Source organism: Podarcis tiliguerta (assembly GCF_965153285.1).
Source record: "Podarcis tiliguerta genome assembly, chromosome: 4".
Lineage (NCBI taxonomy): Eukaryota > Metazoa > Chordata > Lepidosauria > Squamata > Lacertidae > Podarcis > Podarcis tiliguerta.
Window position 1 is genome coordinate 62815087 of NC_139537.1, and position 26510 is coordinate 62841596.

Consider the following 26510-nt stretch of genomic DNA (forward strand, 5'->3'; position numbering starts at 1 on the left):
TGGGAAGGCCCTCTGCACGCGCTCAGGGGCACCCTTGATCAACACTACTTCTTCAGCCAAGGCAGCTGATGTTCAACAAAGGCTGGTTAGGGGGCCCAAACGCTCAATCGCAGGAAAATTCTTCCTTACGCCGCCAGAAACCAAAAGAAGAGGCCGCGTTTATCATTGCGCCGGCAGCCTCCCACCCGTCCCAGGTGCCGTCGAAAGGGGGAGAACTAAGAGAGTGCGTGGGAGGGAAGAGAAGCAGCTTCTGCACTAGACGGCGACACCCCTCGATCGCCCTCCCCCGCGGCAGGATTCCGCCCTCGGGTGGACACGCAACTGTAACGTGTGGAAACGCAAACACGCTTCGTGCTGCTACTCTCTTTCCTCCTGGTTTCCTAATCCCACCGGCTGCCATCCATGTAGGCTGCACGAGCACTGCGCCCACATTACACCCATGCAAAGGGGGGTTCGGAAAATAAAGAGAGGCTGATGAGTTGGCTTGCAGGCAAAAGCTGGCGCACGCCGCGATCCCTAGCCTTCCCGGGCCGCGTGTTCCTCTGGGTTGCCAAGGGAATCGCACCTCGAAAAGGAACTAGCGGGAGGCGGCCGAAAGCAATGTAGTTCTGCTCGCGCCTGCCATCATTGCATGGCTGTTGCAGCCGCCCACGCTTCGGCTCTGTGCGGCAGAAATGCAGAGCAGCCTCGACTAGGATGCGGGGGAGGCGAGGAAGCTCGCAGGAGGCGCGTCCCACGCGGATGCGACAAAGAGAGGCTGCTCTGGGTGTTCCCTGTTTCATAAGATCACGTATTCCTGGGAAGAAGAGGGAGGAAGCGGGGGGGGGGACGACGACGGGGGACGGACAGGTTGATTGAAAACTATACTGCTGCACCAGGCTCTGCATTTTAAGATCAGCGAGGCTGCAGCCCTAAACACGGTTTTATAAAGGGAGCAAGGCCTATATGGTACATGATTTTGAGGAAACGCACAACACGCGTTCGCTCAGCGTCCCTTCACATGACATCACGCCCTTTGCTCTCTGGCTTTTTTTTTAGATTTGTATTTTTCTCACTGTATTGGTGCTTCAAGTGTTCTTCTTGAAAGAACAGCACTGCTAGAACTGAAGGTGGCAAGGCTGCGTTTTTTCCTCTGGTCTTTAGGGATTCTTTGTGAATGGGCCTGAAGGATGAAATTTTCCTAAATCAGGTTAGCTCAGAGTCGTGTGCCTGTTTTTACATTTACGCAAGGCACCAGTGCGCGAAATGCAGTTGTGATCTGTTTTCACGACGATACAGAGGTTTAAAAATAGATTGGAGAAAGGAGGCTGGATTGCAGGGAGGGTCAAGCTGTGTGGCATGGATGAAGGGATCGTTTTTCACCTGGGGCTGTTTTGTGACAAAATGGCACATTGTGGTCATATGTGATCATACTATACTGTATATGCTGAAAAGAACGACAGGCAAGTCTACACAGTTGCTACTGAATTAAGAGCCTTACTGAAGTAAGGCAGGTATCTCTGCCTTTGGAATGAAGAACAATTATACAAGGATCACAACCAAAATGCAAAATAATCTTTAATCAAAATTATTATTTTTAAAAAAATAATAATTCAGACAATCCTACCCATGGCTGATCTGTTTTTGTAGATCCGAGTCTTGGCAAACTTAAGCAAAGTGGAAATGTATGTACTTATTACTGTGTATATAAATTGAATAAATGATAATACTTATTTCTGTGTATTATATTTATAACTTTCGTTCTCCAAGTTGCTCTGAGTAGTCTACATGGTGTCTCCTCCTCCTGCAACCTTCTTAGGCAGCATAGGGCTGTTGATACAACCAATCCAGTATCTAACTTTAACACTTTGAGGATAAAGTCGCTCGGCTCCACAGCAAGGCTGATGCTGCTGTTGTGACAGCCAAGGTGTCCAACTCAGCCTTTAATCCAGAGTTGTGGTTCGAGGACCCCCAACCCCCGTGAGGTGGAAATAAACACACAAGGACGCGTGGTATAAGGTTTATGGGCATGGAAAAGGCCACAACTTTGTTGGTTACTGCAATGCAAAGGTATTGGCTTAGGCATTGGATGACCACAGCAGAGGGGTTGAATCATCAGTAGGGTAGGCGGAGCCAGTTGATGCCTATCCAACTATAGGCTCACCCCTGATGTCACCGGGGTCGTGCCATGGCCTCCAGCCAAGCAGGCATCGGACAGAATACACGACCGCCGGATTCCTTTAACGGAATACCCAAATCGAAGGCGTAGGCGATGGCCACACCTAGCCTTCCCACACAGCATAACACCCAAATCCAATGCCTAACCTACCCACCAATACCACAAAAGTTGTGACGATTGCTACGAGGTAGGCGAAAAAACCTATAGGCCTAATGCCAACAGGAAAAACTCCTACCAGGCCCCCAGACAACCGGGCGACCAACCTAAGGTCCATAGCAAGGCCAGAAGAAAACTTGAGCCCTGAGCTAGAGGGAGTGGAGGGTGGGTGACTCTCGAAGCAGCGACGTAGAAAGAGGCTGAGGAGGGGGCCGGCCCCAGCATATATACTAAGGTCAAGCCCTCCCCCTCTACGGGCGGCTCCAGGTGGGAGCCGCCTCCTGGGCGTGAGGCACCGGCCAGGTGAGCCGGAAGAAGCAGGGGCTCCCGCCCCTGCGTGGGCGGGGTTGGGGCTCCCGTCCACAACCACTCCCCTCCCTTCTGGGAGGAGAGTCTTTGTGGTTCGAGGACCCCCAACCCCCGTGAGGTGGAAATAAACACACAAGGACGCGTGGTATAAGGTTTATGGGCATGGAAAAGGCCACAACTTTATTGGTTACTGCAATGCAAAGGTATTGGCTTAGGCATTGGATGACCACAGCAGAGGGGTTGAATCATCAGTAGGGTAGGCGGAGCCAGTTGATGCCTATCCAACTATAGGCTCACCCCTGATGTCACCGGGGTCGTGCCATGGCCTCCAGCCAAGCAGGCATCGGACAGAATACACGACCGCCGGATTCCTTTAACGGAATACCCAAATCGAAGGCGTAGGCGATGGCCACACCTAGCCTTCCCACACAGCATAACACCCAAATCCAATGCCTAACCGCCACCCGAGCCGAAAAGGCTCGCCGCCAATACCCTCAAAGCCGTAACCAATCCCTAACACTCCTGATTACGCTGTCCAACCATAAGTCATTCCCCTTATCCGTGAGGTGAACCCCGTCATCCCGGTATAAGGCGCCATCGCCAATCCGGATGCGGTCATGACTGATAACTTGGCCATACAAAAAGCGCACCCAGCGGGACACGGCCCGGTTCAGGACTTTCAATGGCCATACAATTCTGCGCACCGCGCCAAACAGTTCTTTTCAGGAGGGATGACCAAAACAACGTCGTTCTGGGGCACAAAGCCGCAATTTCATCGATATCAGTCCTTATGGCCCAAGATAAGTCCACGCTTTTCCTGCTCACAAGATCATTCTCGCCCAACTGAATGATCAGAATGTCGGGGGGCCCGAATGCTGCCACCTTCGCCCTCAGCAAGGGCATAAGCTCCTGCCAGAGCATGCCTCTTCTGGCGTACCAATATACACGTACTCCTGGATGCAAGCCCAGGTTGGCGGTGAGGCCCCGGCTGACAGCCCTCTTGTGGGCCCAGTGGACAATACTGTGGCCACAAATCCACACGGTCTTCCTGAAAGCCACTATGAAAATGAAGGAGAGAGAAAAAGGGTAAGCGGGGGGTCTGGAAGTAGACGCGATTTAACGTATATAAGTTTTATAAGCATTAGACTTCCAACGGCCCATCTCCTTAATCCTATCAGCTGGTAGGCCCAAGCAGGTGGCTGTTGTGGCGGCGCCGATCCTGAACGAATGCGCCGCGTAATCCCGTGAGGGTAAACCGCAAGCGTCAATGGCCTTGCGGAGCACCCTTGAAAACTGGTGTCTTAACAGAGGAGATCCGTCCTCGTGGACTAGAAGTGGACCGGGACCGGGAGGGCGCAGGCGGAGGAAAACGCCTGGTATCCTTGACCGGGCATGGCCCGGGCTCCGCTGATGCTGTAAGCTTTATTAGGACCCCCCCTGCCAGCCTGATCCGTCTTTGACTGACGTATCCGGACTGTCATGCCTGCCTCAGACAAGTGGACGTCCTCCATCAGGAGCCCGCGCATAGACCCATTTCCAGCTGCCTCAACCACCCCCTCGCCCACCCGGAGGGCGCCGAAAAAGGCGATGGCAAAGGCCGCTGAAAAGAGTCTGGCCTCGAACTTGGACCAACAAACCGACCTTAGCTTTTCCGTATCTGGCAGAGCAGCCCATATGAGATTGGTTTGCGGCCCCTAGCTCTGGACGGTTGCGATCAACCCCATCCCTCTATTGCTCTACGAACTAGAAAGTCACAGCAAGGGTCAGAGGCCAATGTCGCTTTGGCGAAAAAACTGATGGCGGCCGTATGTATTTTAAAGGTTTTAGATGCTCGCCCCAAGTCGTCCAGGTGGGCTAAGTATTCTAAGACGTCATCAGTGGTGGGTGGCACGCTAGCAGGTTGCCCGGATACCCTGACCCTAAAGCCCAGGAAATCACACCAGGCCTTCTTGCAGGACCTAAGAGTGGAAGGCACGATAGACGCTAATACTCCCTTGATCACTTTGCGTCTCCAACGCTCCACAGGTGCTCCGGAAAGGGTTTGGGCAACAGTTGAGCTCCAGGTGCTAGCGACCAGAAGTGGGACATCTGAAATCGAGATAAAGCATCAGCAATGTTATTATCTACTCCGGGTACAAATTTGGCTGAAAAGACTATATTATACTCAAGACACCGGAGGACGAAAGATCGCAGGAGGGCGGAAACCCTTGCCGTTTTTGATGATTCCCTCGCCAAGATTTTTACCACTGCCTGATTGTCAGATCTGAAGCAAACCCGGCGATTTCGGAACTCCTCTGTCCAGATGTGTACCGCTACTGCTATAGGGAAGAACTCGAGAAAAGTAAGGTCACGAGTGATGGCGGTACCCTGCCAGCTCGCCGGCCACTGCTGAGCGCACCAACGACCCCTGAAATACATGCCGAAGCCTAAGGATCCTGCTGCGTCGGATTGGACCTGGAAGTCTGAGGACAGATTAATAACATCCTGCCACAAGGAGACCCCATTGTAGCGCTCCAGAAACATAGCCCAAACCTCCAAGTCTGACTTGATTGACTTGGGAAGTCGGACCCTCTGATGCGGGTACTTGAGGCCCGCTGATAGTCTGGCCAGCCGGGCGCAGAAGGGGCGCCCTGGGGAAAACCACCCTACAGGTCCTGCACCAAGGCCGAAAAGGCCTCCAGCAGTGAGGCGCATTCCCCGGAGCCGGACCTCCCCACGAAGAGAAAGTCGTCCAAATAGTGCGTAACCCCAATGGAATTTGTTTTAAATCTTAAGGCCCAATCCAAAAAGGTGCTAAATGTTTCGAAAGCCGAACAGGCTACAGAGCAGCCCATTGGCATGGCCTTATCCACATAATATTTACCTTGAAATATGCACCGGCAAAAGGCGGAAAGCCGATTCAATATCACACTGCGCCAAAAGCGCCCCTTGACCAAAACTCCCGATCAATTTAACCGTGTGATCGAAGGTGGCATACTTCACCGAGCATAACTCTGGTGGAATGGCGTCATTTACTAAGCCGCCCTTCGGATAGGATAAATTGTGAATGAGCCGAAATTCCCCGGGATTCTTCTTCGGCACGTTGCCCAAGGTTTATATGCAGGTTTGGGAAGGGTTTTTGTTGTTGTTGTTGTTGCTGTTGCTGTTGTTGTTGTTGTTGTTGTTGTTGTTTTGATACTGTAAATGTCAGGTTTCAGTTTCACTCTAGCTAGAAATAACTGCTACATATGCAACATGTTCTAGAAGATTGCCAAAGGTGAGCTCTTAGCCAAAGCGTTATCCACTTCAGTGTTATTTCTCACAAAACTAGCAATTTGTTTACTAACTATACATGTTCCCTAATATGGTTAACGGACTGAAATAATGCGTTTCCGACTGTTGGGCTTAAAGGCTTACTAGATTCTAGGACTGAGGACTAAATCATTATTGTACTTCTTTGCAATTTTGCCCACAGCTGCCCTGCTTATTGGGAGAACAGGGAATGGATCTGGAACACTTCAAAGCAGTACCATTGCTCCCATGTGTCTTTCTGTTTGGGCTGTCATTTTGTTAAAGCTGTGGTCCTGCTCTTGTAGTTGATCTGGGCGAAAAGGCAGGTTTCCCAGGAAAAAATAATTCCTGTATGAGGTGTTATGGAATGATACATTTGGTAGCCTAATAATCTCAAAAGGGGGGTGGGTCTGGGAAGGGATGTCTCTGTCTGGAGACCAAGCAGGGGCTAAGTGGTGGCCCTGTTGGGTTCATCCCATAGTGTATGCCATAGTGTGACTCCAGAGGCGGAGGTAGCTGCTCTGGCACCCAGAGTGGCACACATGGTGGGGTGGGGCTAGCTACCCATGGGGCGGGGCGAGCGTCCTTTCCCTTACTGACTTCTGATTAGTAGAGTCCTTCACGGTTAAGGAGCCAACTACTAGGATTCTAACCCTCTGAGAAACCCTTCCAAAGATAGGATGCTGCACTTCCGTCCGGATGGATAGACAAGTGGTTGAGGAGAGGAGAAAGCTGAATTTGAGAAAATGCTAGACCCAGAAGGACTTTATCGATGGTTCCCTGCTGCGGGGGTTCATCTGGAACTAGAGTGGTGAGAGCCCCGACCTCCCCGAAAGAGCCGCTTCCCTTTGTAACACACTGTGGCTGGGTGAGCCCCTGCACATTGGCATTGCCCTTTATTGAATTACCTGCACACCTTACGTTTTAAATCCTTCTAAGGTCCAGCTTTCCAGTGCGATACACCTCTGATGGCTTCTTCTCGACATGAAGGGCGTAAGCCATTCTGACTTGTCATCACCGGCTGATGAGGTGCCTGATTCTGGAAGCTAGACCCTGGGCTGCTTATTCTGCAAAGAACTAGAAGAACTGGAAGCCACCGGGTTATTGATACGGGCCGGCAGCCACCACACAGGCGCCCTGATGCGGTTCTGAAAGTCGTCACCGAGCAAGCCCGAGACCTAGTTTGCACAGCCGCCGTTCCTGACTGAGGGCTTGGGCCTGCACCTGGGTTGTTTAAAGGCTGGAACTGGTTTGCGAAACAAGGAAGTAAGAAACGCAAGGCAAATAGAACTAAAGAATAGCTAAGAGAAAGCGCTGCTCATAGTCAACAATGAATGATCTGAAGGCATTGAGGAAATGCGAAATGGGTTTCGGTTTTATTATTATGACGGTCGCCAGCAGCAGTGTGTGCTGGTGCTGCACCCGTGCGCTTCTTCTTGGGCGCCATGAGCTGCTCTGTGCACTAGCAAAATGCTATTTATTTTGTCACTAATTACTTTATTTTATTTTAAATTTAATTTTCATTTATTTATTTATTTAATATTATTATTTATTTATTTATTATTATTATTATTATTATTATTATTATTGTTGTTATTGTTATTATTATTATATTTATATTTATATTATTTATATTTATATTTATTTATTATTATTATTTATTTTTCAAATTTATTTTATTTATTATTTTATTTTATTATTGTTGTTATTTTTTTAATTAGTATTAATATCACCAATCAATTAATAACTTGACTGTAAATAAATGTTAGTAAACAATTATTGTGCATCAATAAAGTTCGGAGCACGGTTGATGAATTAACTATTAATGAATAGTATCTCAATTAATAGCCAATGGATTTATAGCTATGAGTAGGAATTACTATTATCAATTGCTCCGCGTAAATGCTGACAAAATGAACAATAACCAGCAACCTTGGCATTATCAGCATTATGCTTCAACCAGTTGAGCTATCCAGGCTCTTAAGTTGCCCCTTTCAAATGATAGGCAAATCTAGGCGCAAAGCAATGCCAAGTAATCAAACAGAATTGAAAATAACTGCTCACAAGGAGATGCTCAAAAGCTGCAGCCAAAATAAGACAAAGGAAATCAATAAGATTCCACACCAGCGGCCATGCTGGAGAAACTTTATCAAACAAAGGAAACTTTGCCCAACAAAGAAAAGTAAATCTTTGCCCACAAGGTGGCTCGAGACCAGTTGAGGGAAATAAGGGTGCTTAAACAGACAAAAGACTGTAATTGGTCAAACTGCTGGTTAGTTAAACTGACAATGCAACTAGAGCTGCTGAACTGCCAGGTGCATAAAGACAATGCCTCCCAAAATGCTGGTCACTCAGAGAGCAATCAAGCCTGCCCCAGCAGTTGAAAAACCTGTCTGGCAACTGTGATTACTCAGGCAAGAAGCAGAGGAAAGTCCAAAGACCAATGTATCTCCTGCAAGGGGAGGGGTGTAGGGAGGGAGGAGGGGTGGAGGGCAGAGAAGGAAAGTGGGGGGGGGGGAGAGTTGGGAGGGAGGAGGGGTGGAGGGAAAATGAACATGCCGGGCAAGGAAAATTTTTTTGAAGAAAAGGAAAAATAGCTATCCTGTACAGTGAGCCAAAATGAGTGGAAATATAAACAGTGTATTAACCTGGACTTTTCATTAAGGTACCATAAGCCGTAACCTTTGTTGTTGTTGTTGTTGTTTAAAAGTGGTTTTCTTTAGGGAGCCTGTACTGGCAAGTGAAGCCAATGACAAGAACCAGGCAAAGGCACACCTTCAAAGGTTCTAAACGTATGAACGTGCAGTGCTGAGGAATGGTTCCCCGATCAGAAACCCTGAATTGTCCACCCCAAGCCCTGCCTTATTTCTATCCCCCAAACATCAAGCGAAGGGGGGGGTGGCTTAGAGAAACCAAGAGGGGTGAGGTTTAAGCGCACAGTCTTTCCCAAGCCCCGGCCGCCTTTAAAATTTACAGGGGGCTCCCGATTTAAGTGGTACCAATGGAAGGGATGGCAGGGTAAATTAATTAAACCCACGCTAGAAGAGTAATAAATCAATAAACGGCAGGCACCAACACACGCTGCAAGCACACACACACAACTTAAAATTAGAGAGGAACAGGAAAAGGAACCCTGAGGATCATCTAGTCCAACCCAGGCAATGCAGAAATATTCAGCTGTCCCATACAGGGATCAAACTTGCAACCTTGGCATTATCAGCCCCATGCAGTCACCCGGACCAGCCATGCGATTGGACAGGCAAGGGCAATAGAGGGGAAATGTACAAGCACCCTGGCCAAAAATTAAAATAAGACGCACAGCTCAGCTACCAAGCAGAGGCAGGGAAGACAAGCGAGGAGACAAGGGAGAAAGAAAGATGGAGCCACACTCACACTCAGACCTCACCGGGGGCATGTGCTGGGCAAGGGAGCAAGCTGCAGCTTAAGAAAGGTAATTCGCACTTAGACCGCACAAACAAATCAAGGAGAGGGGGGAAATGGAAGGTTAAAAGTAGGTTTTTACATGGAAAAAAGGAGGACACAGCAAGGCAAACCTGGATTTTTAAAAGCAGTAAAGCAATGAGCGCACGCAAGCCTCCTAAAGTTAAAAGGCAAGCCTCCACACACACAGACCCCCCAACTCCAAACCTCGTGGCTCTTCCCTGTGATGGCTGTGATGACTCCTAGCTGATGACTCTCGAAGCAGCGACGTAGAAAGAGGCTGAGGAGGGGGCCGGCCCCAGCATATATACTAAGGTCAAGCCCTCCCCCTCTACGGGCGGCTCCAGGTGGGAGCCGCCTCCTGGGCGTGAGGCACCGGCCAGGTGAGCCGGAAGAAGCAGGGGCTCCCGCCCCTGCGTGGGCGGGGTTGGGGCTCCCGTCCACAACCACTCCCCTCCCTTCTGGGAGGAGAGTCTTTATGGGATCGGTTCCTGTTAATGCAGTCTGTCAATGTGGAGACAGGATACTTTGTGGTGCATCTGACCACCTGCTTGTTAGAGGCTTCTCCATCATGGCTTATTAAAGCTAACCTAGAGTACAAGGGAAGTCCACCCCCTTTTGCCTCCTGGGGGTGGGGGGCATTATGTTCTAATCTGTAAAACACATTCTAAACTGTTTCCATTCAAATGGCAAGTTATTTTATGTGGGCCCATTAAATTTCTTAAGCGGATGCATATTTCAGCTGTTGTGTGTATCATCTCCAGAGCAGTGTGTGTTTGTTAAGGGAAAACCTTAAAGAAAGATAAAAATCCTAGACCTTTCACATTATCCACATGTCAAGGACCTGTCAGACCCAGAAGATTTAACCATGTTTTGTGTGTTTGAATCCCCTAATTCCTGTTCCATCAGTATATATCCTTTTATATTTTTTAATGAATTTTTATTTTTTTTAAATTGAATACCACTTTGAAAATTTAAAAATATCAAGTGGTTGGTAACCGTTTCTAAAGAAATAAATGTTTTGTGATGCCTAGAAGAACCATTACCCTTGATATTTCCTTCAAAGCTGATTGTAGCTTACTGTAGTGAATTAGTGTGTCTTGGGTAAACCCCCTAAGAGCTAAAAGAGGAAGATGCTTAACGAGACTATGCTTAACTTAATCTCAGCAGAGAAAGCTGTGCCACACAATAAGCAGCCATAGCTGAAAGGTGAAAGAAAATAAAGATGCATTTCAAGATAAGAAGTGTGGTTCTGTGTCTTCTTTTCTGGTATAAAGGTAAGCACCAATCGTGCCTGTCGGGCATTTAAATTGGTATAATTTGTGAAGATTCTTGTTGAAATTCAAAGGGTGAATTTTATTTTCTAGATAAATGCTGGCGTTTGTAGTTGCCCTGCACCAGAGGAAGGGGTGCTGATCTTCTAGTGTGTTTTATCAAATAGCTGTGTGCAAATGCCAAACAGCCATTTTAAAAGTTGCGGAATAAGAGGGAAAGGCCAGAATGTTGCTGGAAGGGGCTATGATCCAAAGGACTTCACGGTGCATTTTTTACAAGTTTATTTTATTGGAATAGCTATATCCTATGCTATCTCACAAACTGATTTATGAAACTCCTTTTGTCATGTGCCATGAGGGCTGTTGTTCCAAGAAAGTAAGCATAATGTTCCTTGGGATCACGGAACATGTTACACGGTTCTTTGGATCCTAGCCAAAGCCTAAGAAAAGGATTACTGTTATGATGATCTGCTGAACTGCAAGAATGATTTTTAGCTTATCATTAACCAAAGGTTGGCTGTGTGCCTCCTGTTAGCAACTGTACTCTTTTCCATGCCATTTCTAGATGATCCCCCCTACCCCCCAATCTCTCCACAGCCTGTTTGAAAATAATAAAAGGCTTTGGTAAAGCCAATCATATGAACTATTGGGGGTAGAATGAGCTGTAGACAGTGCAGCGATTAACAGCACAATCCTAAATGTATATATACTTAGAAGTGCCCCGTTAAGTCCAATGGAATTTGTCCCTAGAGAAGTATCTGATTGCATTCTAAAATAGTCACTAACTTCAATATTTGCAGATGTGAAAATAAATGGATTTGGGGTCCTTCCTGACCTTAATTCACCTGCTTGTGCCAGATAAAAGCAGTGCTGGCTCTTAGTACAGATGTTATAGATCTTGGCTGCTGTCCTAAATGTACATAAGTTGGCATAGAATCATCTTCTTCTTATGTCCTGAGCCAGCACAAGTGCACTGGAGATCATAGTCCAGCCTTTGAATAGCTAGATGATAAAATCTCTGATTTTCTTAGTACGTTTAAACTAACTAAAGTGTTATAATGGTTAGATTAGTATGCATAAACATCTATTGTACCTCTGTGGCTCTGAACATTGTATTCCTTCAGTTATTTGATATCTTTATATTCTTTATTTTGTTTCATTTATTAAGGAAACTCTGTGAACAAATGTTATAGTCTGTCAAAGTATTTGGAGGTGGAGTTGTTTTTCCTGTGTTTTTACTCCGATACTTTCTCTGTGTTTGGGGCAAGCAGAAGGTAGAACTGACTATGCTGGTGGGGTTTGCAGTAGATCGACAAGTTTCTGACTCTGAGGTTTAAATAGTAGTGACAGTTTAGCTGCTTTTAAAAAATAGGCTGCTTTGACAACAAAACACTCAGGTTTTGAAACTTCTGCGTGTGAAAGAACTGAGTTCAGTTCTGGTAATGAGAATGTTACTGGGCTGCGCATATTCTCAGAGGCACCCTGGTCCAAAATTGTAAGTGAACAGGAGCCTTCCTGCAGTCACAATTTTAAAAATAAAGTAGATCTGCCCAGCTTGAAGTCTGCTCACCTCTTCTCTATACTGCTGTGATTTCAACATTACTGCATTTGCTTATCCACATTTTAACGTGTTTGGATGGATGCATCAATGACTATCACGATTAAGTACCATACATTCATATACCAGACTATCATTTTTGACTGAATTACCTGTGGTATCATATGCTTTTCTTAACATTCAAATCCAAAGATTCAACATTCTTTTAGAATTCCCAGCAGTTCCTTTATGTAAAGATAATCACTTTAACTCAGCATCCCAAGAGGTACTGCCAGGTCATTCACATAAGCTGGGAGCAATTATCTTGTTCTTTGTAGTAACCTGCTTATGAGTTCTTTTCCATTTGGCACGCAGCTCAGAGAGGAAACCATCTTCTGCTTTCCTCCTCAGATTAATTCTTTTCTGGTGTGTTACTGTACCATGCACGAAATAGCTTTGTGTGCTACACAAGGGAGGTTTCTGCTACAAGCAGTATCTAAGCAAACTTTAACCTGAACGCTAATTGAGTGCAAGGGCCAAATTATCTTGTTGGTTGAGACTATGGTAGCATAGGGCCTAAGGACAGCACATTATATATTGTCTAACAAAATACGCTGTGGTTGGTGGAAGACTTAAGACAGCAATCTTACACACACTTTACTTGAAAGTAAGCCCCATGTACACAGTGGGACTTAACTTCTATGAATGCATGCACAGAACTGCACTGTAAATTCTACTGCAAGATAAACCGAAAAACAATTTGGGTTGATTTCATCAAATTTCCTACTTCTATCCTTAAGTCCAGGCTATTGTCTGGATCCTGCCACCACAATCATTTCCAAGTAAGTAGATGGCAGAAGGCGATTATATGTGAGGAGTTTGCAGCCAAAATGTGTTGGCTGATGCAGTTGTGGGTTTACCTAAAGGTCTAATGGACTTGGGTAAAGAACAACAATGGATGAGAAGGATGAGAAAACAGAAATGCCTGCTTCTTGCACCAAGCAACTGCAATGAATTACAGGGCTCTTGGAGCCAGGCTCTCTGAGATGGGACTGATTTTCTGCATCCATTTCAGGCCCAGTTTGAGCACTGAAACTGCTGTTGTTACATCATACCTTTGTTGAGAAAGATACAGGGTGTGTGTGTGAGACCCTGTTGTTGTTCTTGATCTCATACAAGTTTTCAATATTTCTAGCATCCTTCTAGAACATCTGAGTTGGGAGTGGGCAGTAATGTCTTGGTTCCAGTCCTGCTTGGTTGAGGGAATTCCAGAAGGTGGTTCCTGTTTGGTCCCTTAGAGCCTGCAGTCTAGCGTTCCACAGTGTTCAATCTTATTCTCCAGCTATTCAATATCTACATGAAACTGCTGAGTGGGGTCAATAGGGGTGGGAAAGAATTTAGATTCAGTTTGCATTTAAAGATGAACCTGAACTTAATATTGGAGAAATGAGAAATGGGCAGGGAGGGGGACAAAACTGATAGATTCGGCTATCCCTAGTAATCTAAATTTTTGGAGTACTGTATGTTGCCATCAGTATGCTGATGACATGCCCATTTGTTCATCCTTTTCTTCTCAAGGAGGTGTAGGGGTAGATGTGCTGAACTGGGGGTTGACCATGGTAATCAACTGGATGAGACCCAGCAAACTGAGGCTTAATCTAAATAAGACAGTGAAACAGGTTAGTAGGTGGTTCTTTGGTCAGGATAGTTTGGTGTGCAAGTGGTTCTGCATGGGGCTGGATGGGTTATAGCTGTATGAATTTTATACTGTAAAGCATTTTGAGATTCTTTGGTAGAAAGCAATTAACAAAATAAACAAAAACTAGGAACACTAGGCTAAGTTTTATTCAGAGTAAACCCATTGAAATTAATAATGACAAAGTTAGGTAGTTCTATTCTGAGTAGAACGTAACTGAATGCCACCCACTGACCTGAGTATTGCCCGTTTGTTTAAAAGGCTTCTATATAATATGGTAGTCAATGAACAGAAGTATTACAAAACCTTTCGACGCTCTGCCCCCCCCCCCATCTAAAAAAATAAATGCCAATAATTGCAACATTCAGGGTGGAGGGAAACACATTTTTAAATAGGAGTGCCTACTCCCCCCCCCCCCAGTATTTGATGATACAAGTATGCTTTTAACACACTTCACAGCAATGTAAAGTGCTTAAAAATATATATCTACAGGGTGTTTTAGTAAATTTGTATACCACATCCCCAATATTCCCAAGGTGAATACGTTGAGAAATGGGGGGGGGGGGGACACACATGAAGAGACAGTGCGCTTTGCCTTTTTTTGTGTGCAAAATGGAAAGAGCAAACGAAAGATCAAATTTAAACCTCCTGTCCTAACAAGCTTTGCCAAGGCAATTGGGGACTAAGTATGGCAAAATTATAATCTGTCAACTCATCTGCCTTTCAACGGGGGTTGGTTGACAGAGTAAAATGTTGCCTAAGTACCATACATCCCAGCCTGATGCATTCCATCTTTTCAGCACTGTTTGAGAAGTGCTGACACTGCTGAGGAAGCTGGAAGGTGAGTGGGAAGCAAAAGGAAAAGATTGTCGCTTCTTTCCTTCAACTCATTATATATGAAAATTGCATTATACACAAGGACCCGGCTAAATGTAATCATATCAGCAGCCCCATTGAGTCAGATGAGGCTTTTCATTTGCTTTGTGCAAGCGCTTTATTGAATCAAAGTAGTATACTGCATACATTCTAAAGATTAATTATTGAGGAACATTTATGTAATGGAGGGTTTTTTTAAATAAAAAAGAAAAAAATGATGACAACCAGATATTTTGTAGAGGCAGTTATTTGGATATTTTTGTTTCTATTTCCAAACATCACCAACACCATTGTAAAGTGTACAGTGCTGGCCAGAGAAAGGGGCTTGTAGAGTTGGAAAGGGTTCCGAAAAGGTCAACCAAAATGATCGAGGGGGTGGAGGAAAGGTTACATTCGGGTGCTTTCAAATTATGCATGGAGAAAGGGAATAGAGGGGGGGGGGAATTCCCCTCTCATGACAGTGGACATAAATTGAAGCTGAATTTTGGAAGAGTCAGGACAGATAAAAGAAAGAATTCCACACAGTGCATACTTAAACTACAGAATTATCTTCTAAAAGAATGATTGGTGACAACCAACTTTGATTAGACAAATTCATGGAGGATAAAGTCTATAAATGGTGCTGGAGGAGACTCTTGAGAGTCCCATGGACTGCAAGAAGATCAAACCTATCCATTCTTAAGGAAATCAGCCCTGAGTGCTCACTGGAAGGACAGGTGCTGAAGCTGAGGCTCCAATACCTCATGAGAAGAGAAGACTCTCTGGGAAAGACCCTGATGCTGGGAAAGATGGAGGGCACAAGGAGAAGGGGACGACAGAGGACGAGATGGTTGGATAGTGTTCTCGAAGCTACGAACATGAGTTTGACCAAACTGTGGGAGGCAGTGGAAGACAGGAGTGCCTGGCGTGCTCTGGTCCATGGGGTCACGAAGAGTCAGACATGACTAAACAACTAAATAACAACAAAGGCTATCAATGGCTACTAGCTGAAATGTCTTTGTTCTGTTCTCACTGCTGGAGGCAGTATGCCTCTGGAGGCAAGTTCCTGGGATTCCCAAGTCACGTGACTACGGTTGCCCCTCACGTCTTGCTTTTAGGCTTCCCACAGGCATCTGCATGCCACTGTGAGAACTGGACGTTGGGCTACATGGATCATTGGCCTGATCACACAGGCTCTTCTAATCCAGCAGGTTCTTAAAAGCTATTTACAATGTACATCTGATTATGTTAGACAGAAATTAGTCACTGTGTTGTTCTATGGTCAGTTACTGTGGCCACTTTCTATATCGGTCTGATTAAGCGCAGGGACTTGGGAAGTAAGTAGCACCCAAAAATTGGCACGCTCTGTGTCCTCTTTCTATAGTGTTTCGCTTTTTTAAAAAACCATACTATAAAACCTGCTTCCTGCCTGCAAATCCATCTCCTCTGCATTTCACTGACTATGGCAAAGGCCCAAATTGCTCATTCGTTTAAAGGCTTTGATTTCTATGACATACACTGAGGGTTAGCGGGAGGGATGAAACTCTCACTGCAAGAAATCAAGTCTGGTTTTGATTCATCAGTTGTGCTTTGGAGGCTGCCTTTAAAAGCCCTGTGTGGCACAATCACTTAAGGGGCATCATGGTCATATGCTTGGGTGAATTTGACTATGCCTTCCAAAATCCAGATTTGCTGAAGAGGGCTAAAATTGGTCTTGTCATGTAGCTGGAAACTATGGATGACTGACTCACCAAGATTACTGAAGCTTCCACAGGGTATATGGTTAGCATGCTGGGTTGTTAAATTCCTAGCTTATCCTTTAACTCATTGGTTGCCTTTAAACATCAACATGCCACATTTGTCCCTATTTAGCATGGGCACTCCTTAATTATCAGTCCCCTGTCCCTGCTAAATGTTCCATTCCTATTTTTGGTTTTGAGGGATACCATGTGTTCCCTGTCCATGGCGTGTTGCGTGAGCAGGGCTGAAGAATTTAGCATGTACGAAACTTGGACACTAACACTTGTTGGGCATGTGAAGCCATACAGGCAGTCTGTAGACTCTGGCTTCACCACCCCCTGTCCTTGAAGCCCTTGCACATAGACAGCAGGGGCGCTGGCCTGGAATGGCCAGAGGTGAATGCTCTGCTGTGTAGCAATGGGCTTGACCTTTAAAGCACTAAATGGACTCGGCCCAGTACACCTGAAGAAGCGTCTCCACACCCATCGTTCAGCCCGGACACTGAGGTCCAGCTCTGAGGGCCTTCTGGTGGTTCCCTCCCTGCGAGGTGTGAGGTTACAGGGAACCAGACAGAGAGCCTTCTCAGTAGTGGCTCCTGCCCTGTGGAATACCCTCCCATCAGATGTCAAGGAAATAAACAACTCTCTGACTTTTAGAAGACATTTGAAGGCAGCCCTGTTTAGGGACGTTTTTAATCAAATGGTTTTTAGTCCTCTGTTGGGAGCCACCCAGAGTGGCTGGGGAAACCCAGCCAGATGGGTGGTGTATAAATAAAACAACAACAACAACAATAACAACAACAACAACAACAATAATAATAACAATAGGCTCAGGCTGGCAGTGTGCTCTTTCGTGCCACATGCAGCATTTGAAGAGGGGGAAGAAACGAGCATGGACAAACATCAGATGTGCTCCCTGAGAGATCATGCGCCCTCTCTGCCTCCACTGCTTGGTCTAGGTCACCTGTTTCAGGAAGCTTTTCATCTGCCTTCTGCTTGAATTTTTTTTTTTTTTTTTTGTTGGTATCCTCCTGTTGGCTGTGTTATTTCTTCCAGTTTCTGTTTTTTTTATATAATTGTTCTATGGTTTTTACTGTTTACATTAGGAGCCTTGAACACTTCATTTGAATTGGACAGGTGGGATATTGGACATTTCGAAATAGATTAAAGGTTGCTTGTGATTTTGTGAAGTTAAATTTGAACCCTTGCTGGCAAGCAACAGTTATTTCCCTGCTGCTCTTTGCGCTGCAATTTTCCTGGAATCTAAAGTTGGAATCCTATATCCATTCACCCAGGAATAACCCCATTGAACTCAATGGGACTTTCTTCAGAGTAAACTTGCATGAGATTACTCTATAAATCATTGTCGCAGATTGTGCATGGCATTAAAAAAATTACACACACATACCACTCTGCAAAAGGTCATTAGCTAAGAAGTGCTGTGTGATATTTTAATAGGTTGTGATTACTTCCAAGCACACACACACACACACATACACACACACACAGAGAGAGAGAGAGAGAGAGAGAGAGAGAGAGAGCACTTTCAACTAAAAACTACCAAGTTAGACATAGGAAATTTTGAACTGAATTAAGGAGTCTCCATAAGTCAGGCTACAAACATGACTTTGTCCTTATATCTCTAGATCTGTAAGGAAACATCTGTACCAGCTGTTTTTCTCTGGATATGTTCCAGAAACAGCTGGTACAGTCTGCGCCAGACATTCAGGGCCACATTTCACAGTCATTACTGGGAAGAGAATTCTTCGGTGAACATGAACATCTCTGAAATTGTCCTATGAACATTCTTCAGCGAGAGCTTTTGTTGAGAGTTTGAATTTATCTCCATAGCTGCTGAAATGTCCATTGCATGCAATATTATTTTATTAGCAATACTTGTAATTTCTTAAATTTATAATTACGTAAATATCCGAATATACATCAGATTAAGAGAATGAAGACTGAGACAGTATACGGAGTCATCAAAATGATAGAAAAGTGATTGTTGGTCATGGAATACTGGAGTGATGTTTAATGCAATGTCAAGTGAAGTTTTATTCAATCTAGTTTGCTGGAGTATAATATGCTTTGCAAGTATATTGAACTGTACACCCCCCTTACTTATTTACTAATGGCATAGTTGGTGACCTGTTGATAATCACAGCAGCGGCCGTGACTCTTGCTTGCAACTTAAGTAAGCATCAGATTTCCACAGCATTTGGATTTCAAGGCATGTCTATTTTGTAGGTAATTGATGCCAGGGCAAGCGGTCCAGAGGTCAGAAGACGGAGGGTGTTTAAGACCAACTGCCTGCAGGGCTGTACTGTACTATGGAGGCAATTATAAATTACCCAGGCTCACATCTGACCTATATTTCATAATCTAATTGAGACATGTCCTCTAGATTTTAAACTGACGATGCTGTCGCTGCTAAGCACATGACCTTACATCACCAAATTAGCCACTCTTCAGGTCCTGACCCCCTTTTATCAGACTGTGGTAATTTTAGCATTTATTCTGGCAGGATGTACGTGTGTGTGTGTGTGCGCGCGCGCTTTTTCCATGAAAAAGCAGCCAGCGAAAGAAAAAGAAAACCTCATCGACTGAGAAAATGTTCATTAGCCTGAGGTCTGCTTCCCTTGGTTAATTAATGTGACTTGTGATTGGAACGTGTATTGGGTGCAGCTAATTTATCACTGAGCTACGATTGACTGCTTTTGAACAGAGAAAAAGGTATAACATTTATTTGCTGAAGCAATTTTTACCACACAAGAATGTTCGTCTGAACATTCCAGGTTGTGCTTTTAAAAAAATAAACCATAAAGTTATAAATGATACAACAATAAAATGAATGAAGTCAGCTTAAAAAAAAAAAGTCTCTGAATACGAGCTGCTGGGAATTACAAACTGTTGTGTTCAGGGGCTTCTTAGGGGCTTCTCATTTGGCCTAGGGTTGACTACAGTAATAACAGGATGATGGAATCAAAGAGCCTTTGGCTTCCTCCAGCAGAGCTCTTCTGAGGTGCTTCGGTTCCCAACAGAGCAAGTCAAACAATCACCAGACTTAAAAGTGTTTAATAGCTTTAAAAATATATTTAGGGGGTGTCAAATTGAGACCCCCTTCTCTCGTGTGTCTCCATCTCCAATAAGACTTTCTGGGATACCAGCCTGAGCCCCACAATGGAAGAAGTGCAAGATATGCATATGCATCTTCTTTTAAAAACTTTTCCCGCTCAACTTCTTTCCCTCTTTCACCCCCAATTCCTTATTTACTTCATTTTCACCTACATAATGTTCCATTCGGAATTGGATAGCCGCTGATGGACTGAATGGTGGTGCCAGGTTTCCTGCCTCTGCAGAACCACAGGGTGGGAATAGAAATGGCAAGCTTTCTTATTTAAGCTGTGAGGAGAACTCCACCTCACAATTTACACTTAACTCTTACTGAGAGTACAAAATTGCCCTTGGGTAACACACACCACTGAGTCAATTCATCCTCCCGCTGTAATCTCTGAAGCTGCAAACGGAGAGGCCCAGACTGTTATCTAAGGTCACATTCGTGAGGATGTGCATTGCCTAAATCCAGCTCTTCCTCACCGGAGGCTCAAGGGAAGTGAGAGCCAAGATTTTATTACACCAGGAGAAAGTGCAGAAGTACAGACCTCGGTCTCCATGGCTTTTGGTGGGCTTAGAAGGCAGAACTAATGGATAAACATCCTAACCCTGTGGGCACTATGATGCTCAGACACCACTCTTATCAACTGTAAGGCTTCCAGCCCCACCATTAAAAAATGTATATATATTTAAAGCACAGTCTTTTGAAGAACATTTGTTGTTCTTGCTTGTATCATACTATGTAGAAGAGGTATCCAACCTTTGTAGCCCACAGGAAAACTGGACCGTCTATCATGAGCAACACATGCACAGCAGCTAAGCACACAACACAACTTATTGCAATGGCTACATTGCAATAGGTGGGGGGGGAGGGTAGCAGGAAAGGAGACTCCGTGGGTACCTGGAAGCCCATGTTGATGACCTCTGAACATATTTAGTTTATGACGGGAACCCTTAGGTTATTGTTATCAACTAGGCAACAATTTGACGTATCTTAAGTCTGATTTGTATCTTGTAGTCCTTTGCTGCTGCTGAGCACCTTGTGTCACTACAGTTGTAAATGCTGTGCTAGCCGCTGACCTCCACTTCTTGAATATCGTGGAAAAAAATAACTCCACCTGACAAGGTGGATTGGAGTTGCATTGGAGACACCAGAAACACGATCTCTGGCAGTTCATGTCCTCCCGGCTTTCACATCAATATTCAGCACAATGACACAGGTGTGTGAGAGTGTGTGTAGAAAAAACAACAGTCCAACTTGTATTACGTAAATATATTTATAGCTCATGAACAGAAGGGGGGAGTCCATTAAAACTATATTTAATTATATTATTTTTCTCAACAATCCTACAATCTATTCTGATTTGTAAGATACCAGCAAAATTCAGGCCATACAAGGACATTGTCGACAGCTTCCTATTTGATTCCAAAAATATCCCTTGAACTCTCTGGAAACTCCTGGTTTCTGCTTGTGAATGTGTGCCTTCATTGATCTTTCATATGGCCTTCATTGATCTCAGAATAGGAAAAGTACTTCTAGTGCTCATTAAAATTCCATTAACGGAATCTCCTGCACACACAAATCAGGCATTAATAGGATCCTAGCAACAGGGATAAACACTCTCTTCTCCCCACTCCTCAGCCATTCATAGTGAGGAAAGGTCTGACTGCCGATATGGGAACATGGTATTTGCCATGTGATTCCTGATTGACTGGAGTCACCTGATGAAGAAAAATGCTGTGGGGGTGGAAAAAGACTTGGTGCTGAAGCACTAACAAATGAAATTGAAGATATGTACTTGTTTAAGGGTAGCTGTTTCCCCTAGAACACTTAGGGAGCCTGAAAGATAACAACCCAAATTATAACTAAAAAGAAATTAGAGGTCACTGTGGAATTGTTGTTTGTCTGAATCCACTTTTTGTTATACTGGGATTTTGTATTATTCAATCTATGTTGGGTTCAGACAGATGTGAACCAATTGTTATGATAAAACCCAGCAGGTTTGATTACAAAGGGAATAAAATGGGTGTGAGGATTTGAAGAGAATATGTGGTAGATTTTCTGGGGCTGGGACGAGGGTGAGACTTTGAGCTTAGGGGATCTATTTTGTTTTTATCCTAAAACCCCAAGATTCACCAACCAGATCCTGGTGCAAAAGGTGGAAGAAAAGAATTCTGAGCCCATAGATGTAGGGTTGGTTCCCAGAACTGAACAGACCTCAGTCCTCCCACAAACACACCTTCCTGGTTAATTGGGGGTGTGAATAGTTATTTTGTTGCTGCTGTTGTTAAACAGATGAGTCTCAGAAATCTGTGCTGATCTACTGCAAACAACACAGAGATACCTGTGTAGATTCAGATCTACCTTCTCTCCACTCTTAAAAAGGTAAAGGTAAAGGGACCCCTGACAATTAAGTCCAGTTGTGAACAACTCTGGGGTTGCGGCGCTCATCTCGCTTTACAGGCCGAGGGAGCTGGCATTTGTCTGCTTCCACAAACAGTTTTTCTGGGTCATGTGGCCAGCATGACTAAGCCGCTTCTGGAGCAGCGCACGGAAACGCCGTTTACCTTCTCGCTGGAGCGGTAGCTATTTATCTACTTGCACTTTTTGCCATGCTTTCGAACTGCTAGGTTGGCAGGAGCTGGGACCGAACTGCTAGGTTGGCAGGAGCTGGGACCGAACAATGGGAGCTCACCCCGTCGCAGGGATTCGAACCACCAACCTTTCGATCGGCAAGCCCAAGCGGCACAGTGGTTTAACCCACAGCACCACCCGCATCCCTATCTGTCCACTCTTATGTTAGAGGAAAACATAGTCAAGTTTTGAGTTGGCAGAGAGGGCAGACAGGATAGATCACCCATCTAGATCTACGTGTTGCCTAAACCATCACGTTTTAGGTATTTGCACAATTTTCCATGCTATGTAAACATATCACCAGTGAACACTAGCTGCATGGCACCTGTGGTCTCTGGATTTCCTTGATATGGAGCTATGCAGCTTCTACTGTTGCCTCTTTAGTTTTCTTGATTTTCTTATCTCCCTTTAAACTACCTTGTGCCAAAGTGAGCAGTAACCCATGAAACCTCCATCAATTTGTCAGTCTTTAAGCTGCTGCAGGATTCTTGGTCTTCAAAAAATAAAGATCAAAATGCTCTGGACTAGAATTCCTTATGTACTCTGATTGCCCCCGCAGAGTTTTCCCTACAAGCAGGATCGCACCTTTATATGGTCGTCTTTGTGTAGATGGAGATACACTATACACTATACATTGATGGAGATACACTATACATATGAATGGGGAAACCTTTCCAATCAAGGAAACTCTGTGTGCATATCAGATCCCTACTGTCCAGAACAGGTATGGGGAATCTCCAGATGTTGCTGAACTTGCTCTTGGCCATGCTTGCTGGAGCTGATGTTCAGTAACATCTGGAGAACCAAATGTGCCTGACACCTGGTTTAGAAGGAATTGTTGATTTGAGGCAGGTGCCATCTTGGGACCTTCCAGCTGAGGCTGAGAGTTGTAGTCCAAAACATCTGGAGGGCCCTGGGTTGGCTAAGGCAGCTCTTCATAGTGTGGAAAGAGAGAGGTAAGAAACTAAGTTAAGAAACTTCAGGTAGGAAAACACATCCAACCAGATTTGATTAACATTAGGGAGTTTTGAGTGCACTTCTTCCTTGGGCTCTGGCTAATTCATAACAAACAGCTTATGCAAAGTACAATTTTCTCCATTTTTGCTTCTGTCCACAGTTTGTCATCCATTGCAATGTAGTACTTCATGATGCGTGAGCAACCATGTGATTCATTTCCATACCTTTTCCCATTCATTTCAGTACCTCATGAGTTATCGCTATGCTTTTAACTGTCGTTTTCTTGTCGTTTCCCACCATGCTGCATTATCTCTGCTGTACAGCCATGCTGGCATTGTCACCAGCAGAGGTAGGTCCTTTAAACTTCTTTGTATAATATCCAAATATTTTTGGAGCTTTATCCAGACCTGTGCTGACCGTTCCAGCACTCACTGATTGGAGTATAGTATTGGTATTTATGTTTTCAGGTCATTTAGACCTTGGATGATTTCTGGCAAATATTTAATAGAACACCCCTCCAGTGTTTGCATAGTACCAGAATACATCTTTCCACCGCAGAAGCAATATTGTGAACTTGCTTTAAACAAACTCATATTTGATGCCATGTCAATAGATTGTGCAACTGGACAGAGACTCTGTACCAAATGGATCTTTCGTTATTGCTTTTGTTGTTTTTATTAGTCCATTTCTATCCCGTTCCTTGAAGGAGCTCAAGGTGACATGCATGCTCTCCCCCACTCTCCATCTTACTTCCATAAACACCTTGTGAGGTCAGTTAGGCTGAGAGATGGTGACTGTCCCAAGGTCATCTAGTGAATTTTGTAGCAGAATGGAGATTTATTCAACAGTTTGGGCCATGACCTAGAGTGACATACCTTACCTACCTACTCCCATAGGCACACATGCATATATATTTTTTATCAGCTTGCCTTACAAAGGCGCCCCTGCAGAACAACCACTTTTAGGACTGGGGTGCACACCACTGGATTCGTACCTTGGATTGTATCCTACCTATGGAAATGTCAACAGTGTGCATATTCATATGCTTGCAACAACCAAATCGTTATATCATTCTGATTTTTTTGTTTCCTTCTGACTCGCTCAGCCTCTTGAAAACATCTTTGCTTTTATGATACCATAAAAACTTGAAATGCTTTCCTACGCAAGTAGTTTGCAGAGTGCTTGGCCCTTTCCCCACAAGGTACCACAGCTAAGCTGCTGCACGTTGCCGTATACTGCAATGCAACATCACACATCTATCTGCCTGCTTCCCTTTCCTGCCTGCAATGATTAAATGATAATTCCTTGGCCATGAGGGCAAGTTGTATGGCCTGCTGCCCATTCTCTACCATGCTTTGTTATGATGCCATCAGGGTGCACTTGCTATCTTAGTAATGCCAATTTCTTTAAATGTACATGATTAATTTCACATCTTGTTCTTCCCCTTGCTTTTAGAAGCTGTGTTTTTTTATTATTATTTAAACTGAGAGCTGCACACCTGCCCACACAAACTGCAGTGTTTCACATTAGCTTTGGTAGTTATTTAAGCAAGAAGAGAGGAGGGATTTTGGGTGGGCAGGGAGGAGAGAAGCAAAGACTGATAATGACTGCCATGGTGTCTAGCAACACAGGAAGCTGCCTTAAACTCTGAGTCTGACCATTGTCTCACCTACCTCATCTAGCAACTAACCGGCAGTGACTCTCTGGAATTCCATTCTGGTGATGCCAGGCTTGAACCTAGGGATTTCTGCATGCAAAGCAGTTGCTCTATCATGGAGCTATTGCTACCTCAAGCTGTTATTGCTTAAACAAACATTATAAAAAATCATCAAAAGTAATACAAAAGAGTCATCTGCAACTTGCTACATGAAATTAAATGTAGGGAACTGGTCAATTTATACAGTCAGTCCGATTAATATGCAAATAGGTCTCTGCTCAGTATTTTGGCTTCTCTAGCAAATAGAGCAAAACAGATTTCTGATGAATTGCATTGTTTCCCAACTTTCTCTTGGCCACTGCAGAGAATCTGCCCGATATTTCTAAAATAAAAGCTCCCTTTGAATTTGTACTCAAATTGAGAAACCTAGTAAGTAACAACAGATATTCTTCACAGAAGATTAGTTCTGAGACTCCTCTACATAAAAGCATAGTGCCCCTTAGGAACTTATATTCAGGTATATAGCAGTCATTGGCATTCACCATCCTACACTTAGAGCTGTCCTTTGTTTCTATGTCAAAATGGCGGCGATTTGGACTTGCTGTGTTGGCCAGTGGAAATGGCAGGGATTAAGAGAACAGGGTTTACACCAGTTTGCTTCTTTCCTTCTTCTTTTCTGCTGTGTTAGGATGACAGACTGGAACACTGGCACAGTAAAGCCTGCAAATGTGATTGTCAGGGAAGTCCAAATTCCGTATGGTCCTCGGGGACAAACAATCTGGAATGCATGCCAGGTAAGAACTTTTGACTGATCATGGCTTCTAGCACAGGCCTATGTTTACTTAACCTGTGAGTAAGGCCTCCATCGCAGCCACCCAAAGCCAGTTTTAATTTAAAATAAATAAATCTTTAGCACCTTTTCAGGAGAAGGCTTGGGCTTTGCCACACCCAGGGGAACAGAATCCCAATGTTGATGGAAAGTCACTGAGGACACCACTACCTATGAGGGAACTGGAGAACTGGTCACCCTCCAGATTCCAACTCTCATCAGCCCCAGGCAGCATGGCCCATGGGAGTTGTAGTTCAGCAACATCTGGAAGGAGGTTTAACCCTTCCCCAGCTGTGAGCACCTTCCCGCCCCACAATATGACAATTACAAAGAAAAGCTCCTAAGTTTAAATTGCTGCTTAGAAGCAGATTTCCATTGGGATGGTAGCTGGGAAATGATGACACCTTATTACCCCATGCACTGTGGTCCTGATAAAAGCTGTATCACCTACACTTAGCATTTAAGATGGGGAAGGTGCAGATGAAGCTTTATGTTACGTATTTAATGCAACCCTTAAATGATAATGTGTCATTCCCTCTCTCTCACCCCCTCCCCAAATCTAATGATAGTAATTTGATTCTTGTCTTTGCAAAATTTACTTGTGTTAAATTTTGCAGGATTCTTTAAAAAATAAATGCAACCCTGTAATTTTCCACCATCTTCATTATAACTAAAACCACATAGTAGTATTAGCTGAGAAAGAGTTTCACCTTCAAATGCCATATTACGGAGAAAAGATATACGGTGGTAGAAACTAGGCAGGGATGCCATTCTAATGCACAGCACACAGAGAGACTTCTAAGGTCAATGGTAACAGCATTAAATAATTTAACTGACTTGGTCCATCAGTCCCAGGCATCTGTCTGGTAATTTCTTTCTCCAC

At 44.6% G+C, this 26510-nt stretch overlaps 1 protein-coding gene across 3 annotated transcripts in view; it reads left to right on the plus strand.

The window, feature by feature from the left end:
• RS1 (retinoschisin 1) overlaps positions 1-26510 on the plus strand; it is a 39685-nt gene that overhangs the window by 7321 nt on the left and 5854 nt on the right. For 2 of the 3 annotated variants that reach the window (XM_083439482.1, XM_083439481.1), the window contains exons 2-4: positions 10502-10611; positions 23465-23490; positions 25487-25592. In XM_083439482.1, coding sequence (XP_083295608.1) covers positions 10560-10611; positions 23465-23490; positions 25487-25592 — 184 coding nt within the window. In that variant the 5' untranslated portion in view covers positions 10502-10559. Of the gene's footprint in view, positions 1-10501; positions 10612-21822; positions 21936-23464; positions 23491-25486; positions 25593-26510 lie in introns of those variants that run through there. The other variant, XM_083439483.1, reaches the window with a different exon arrangement.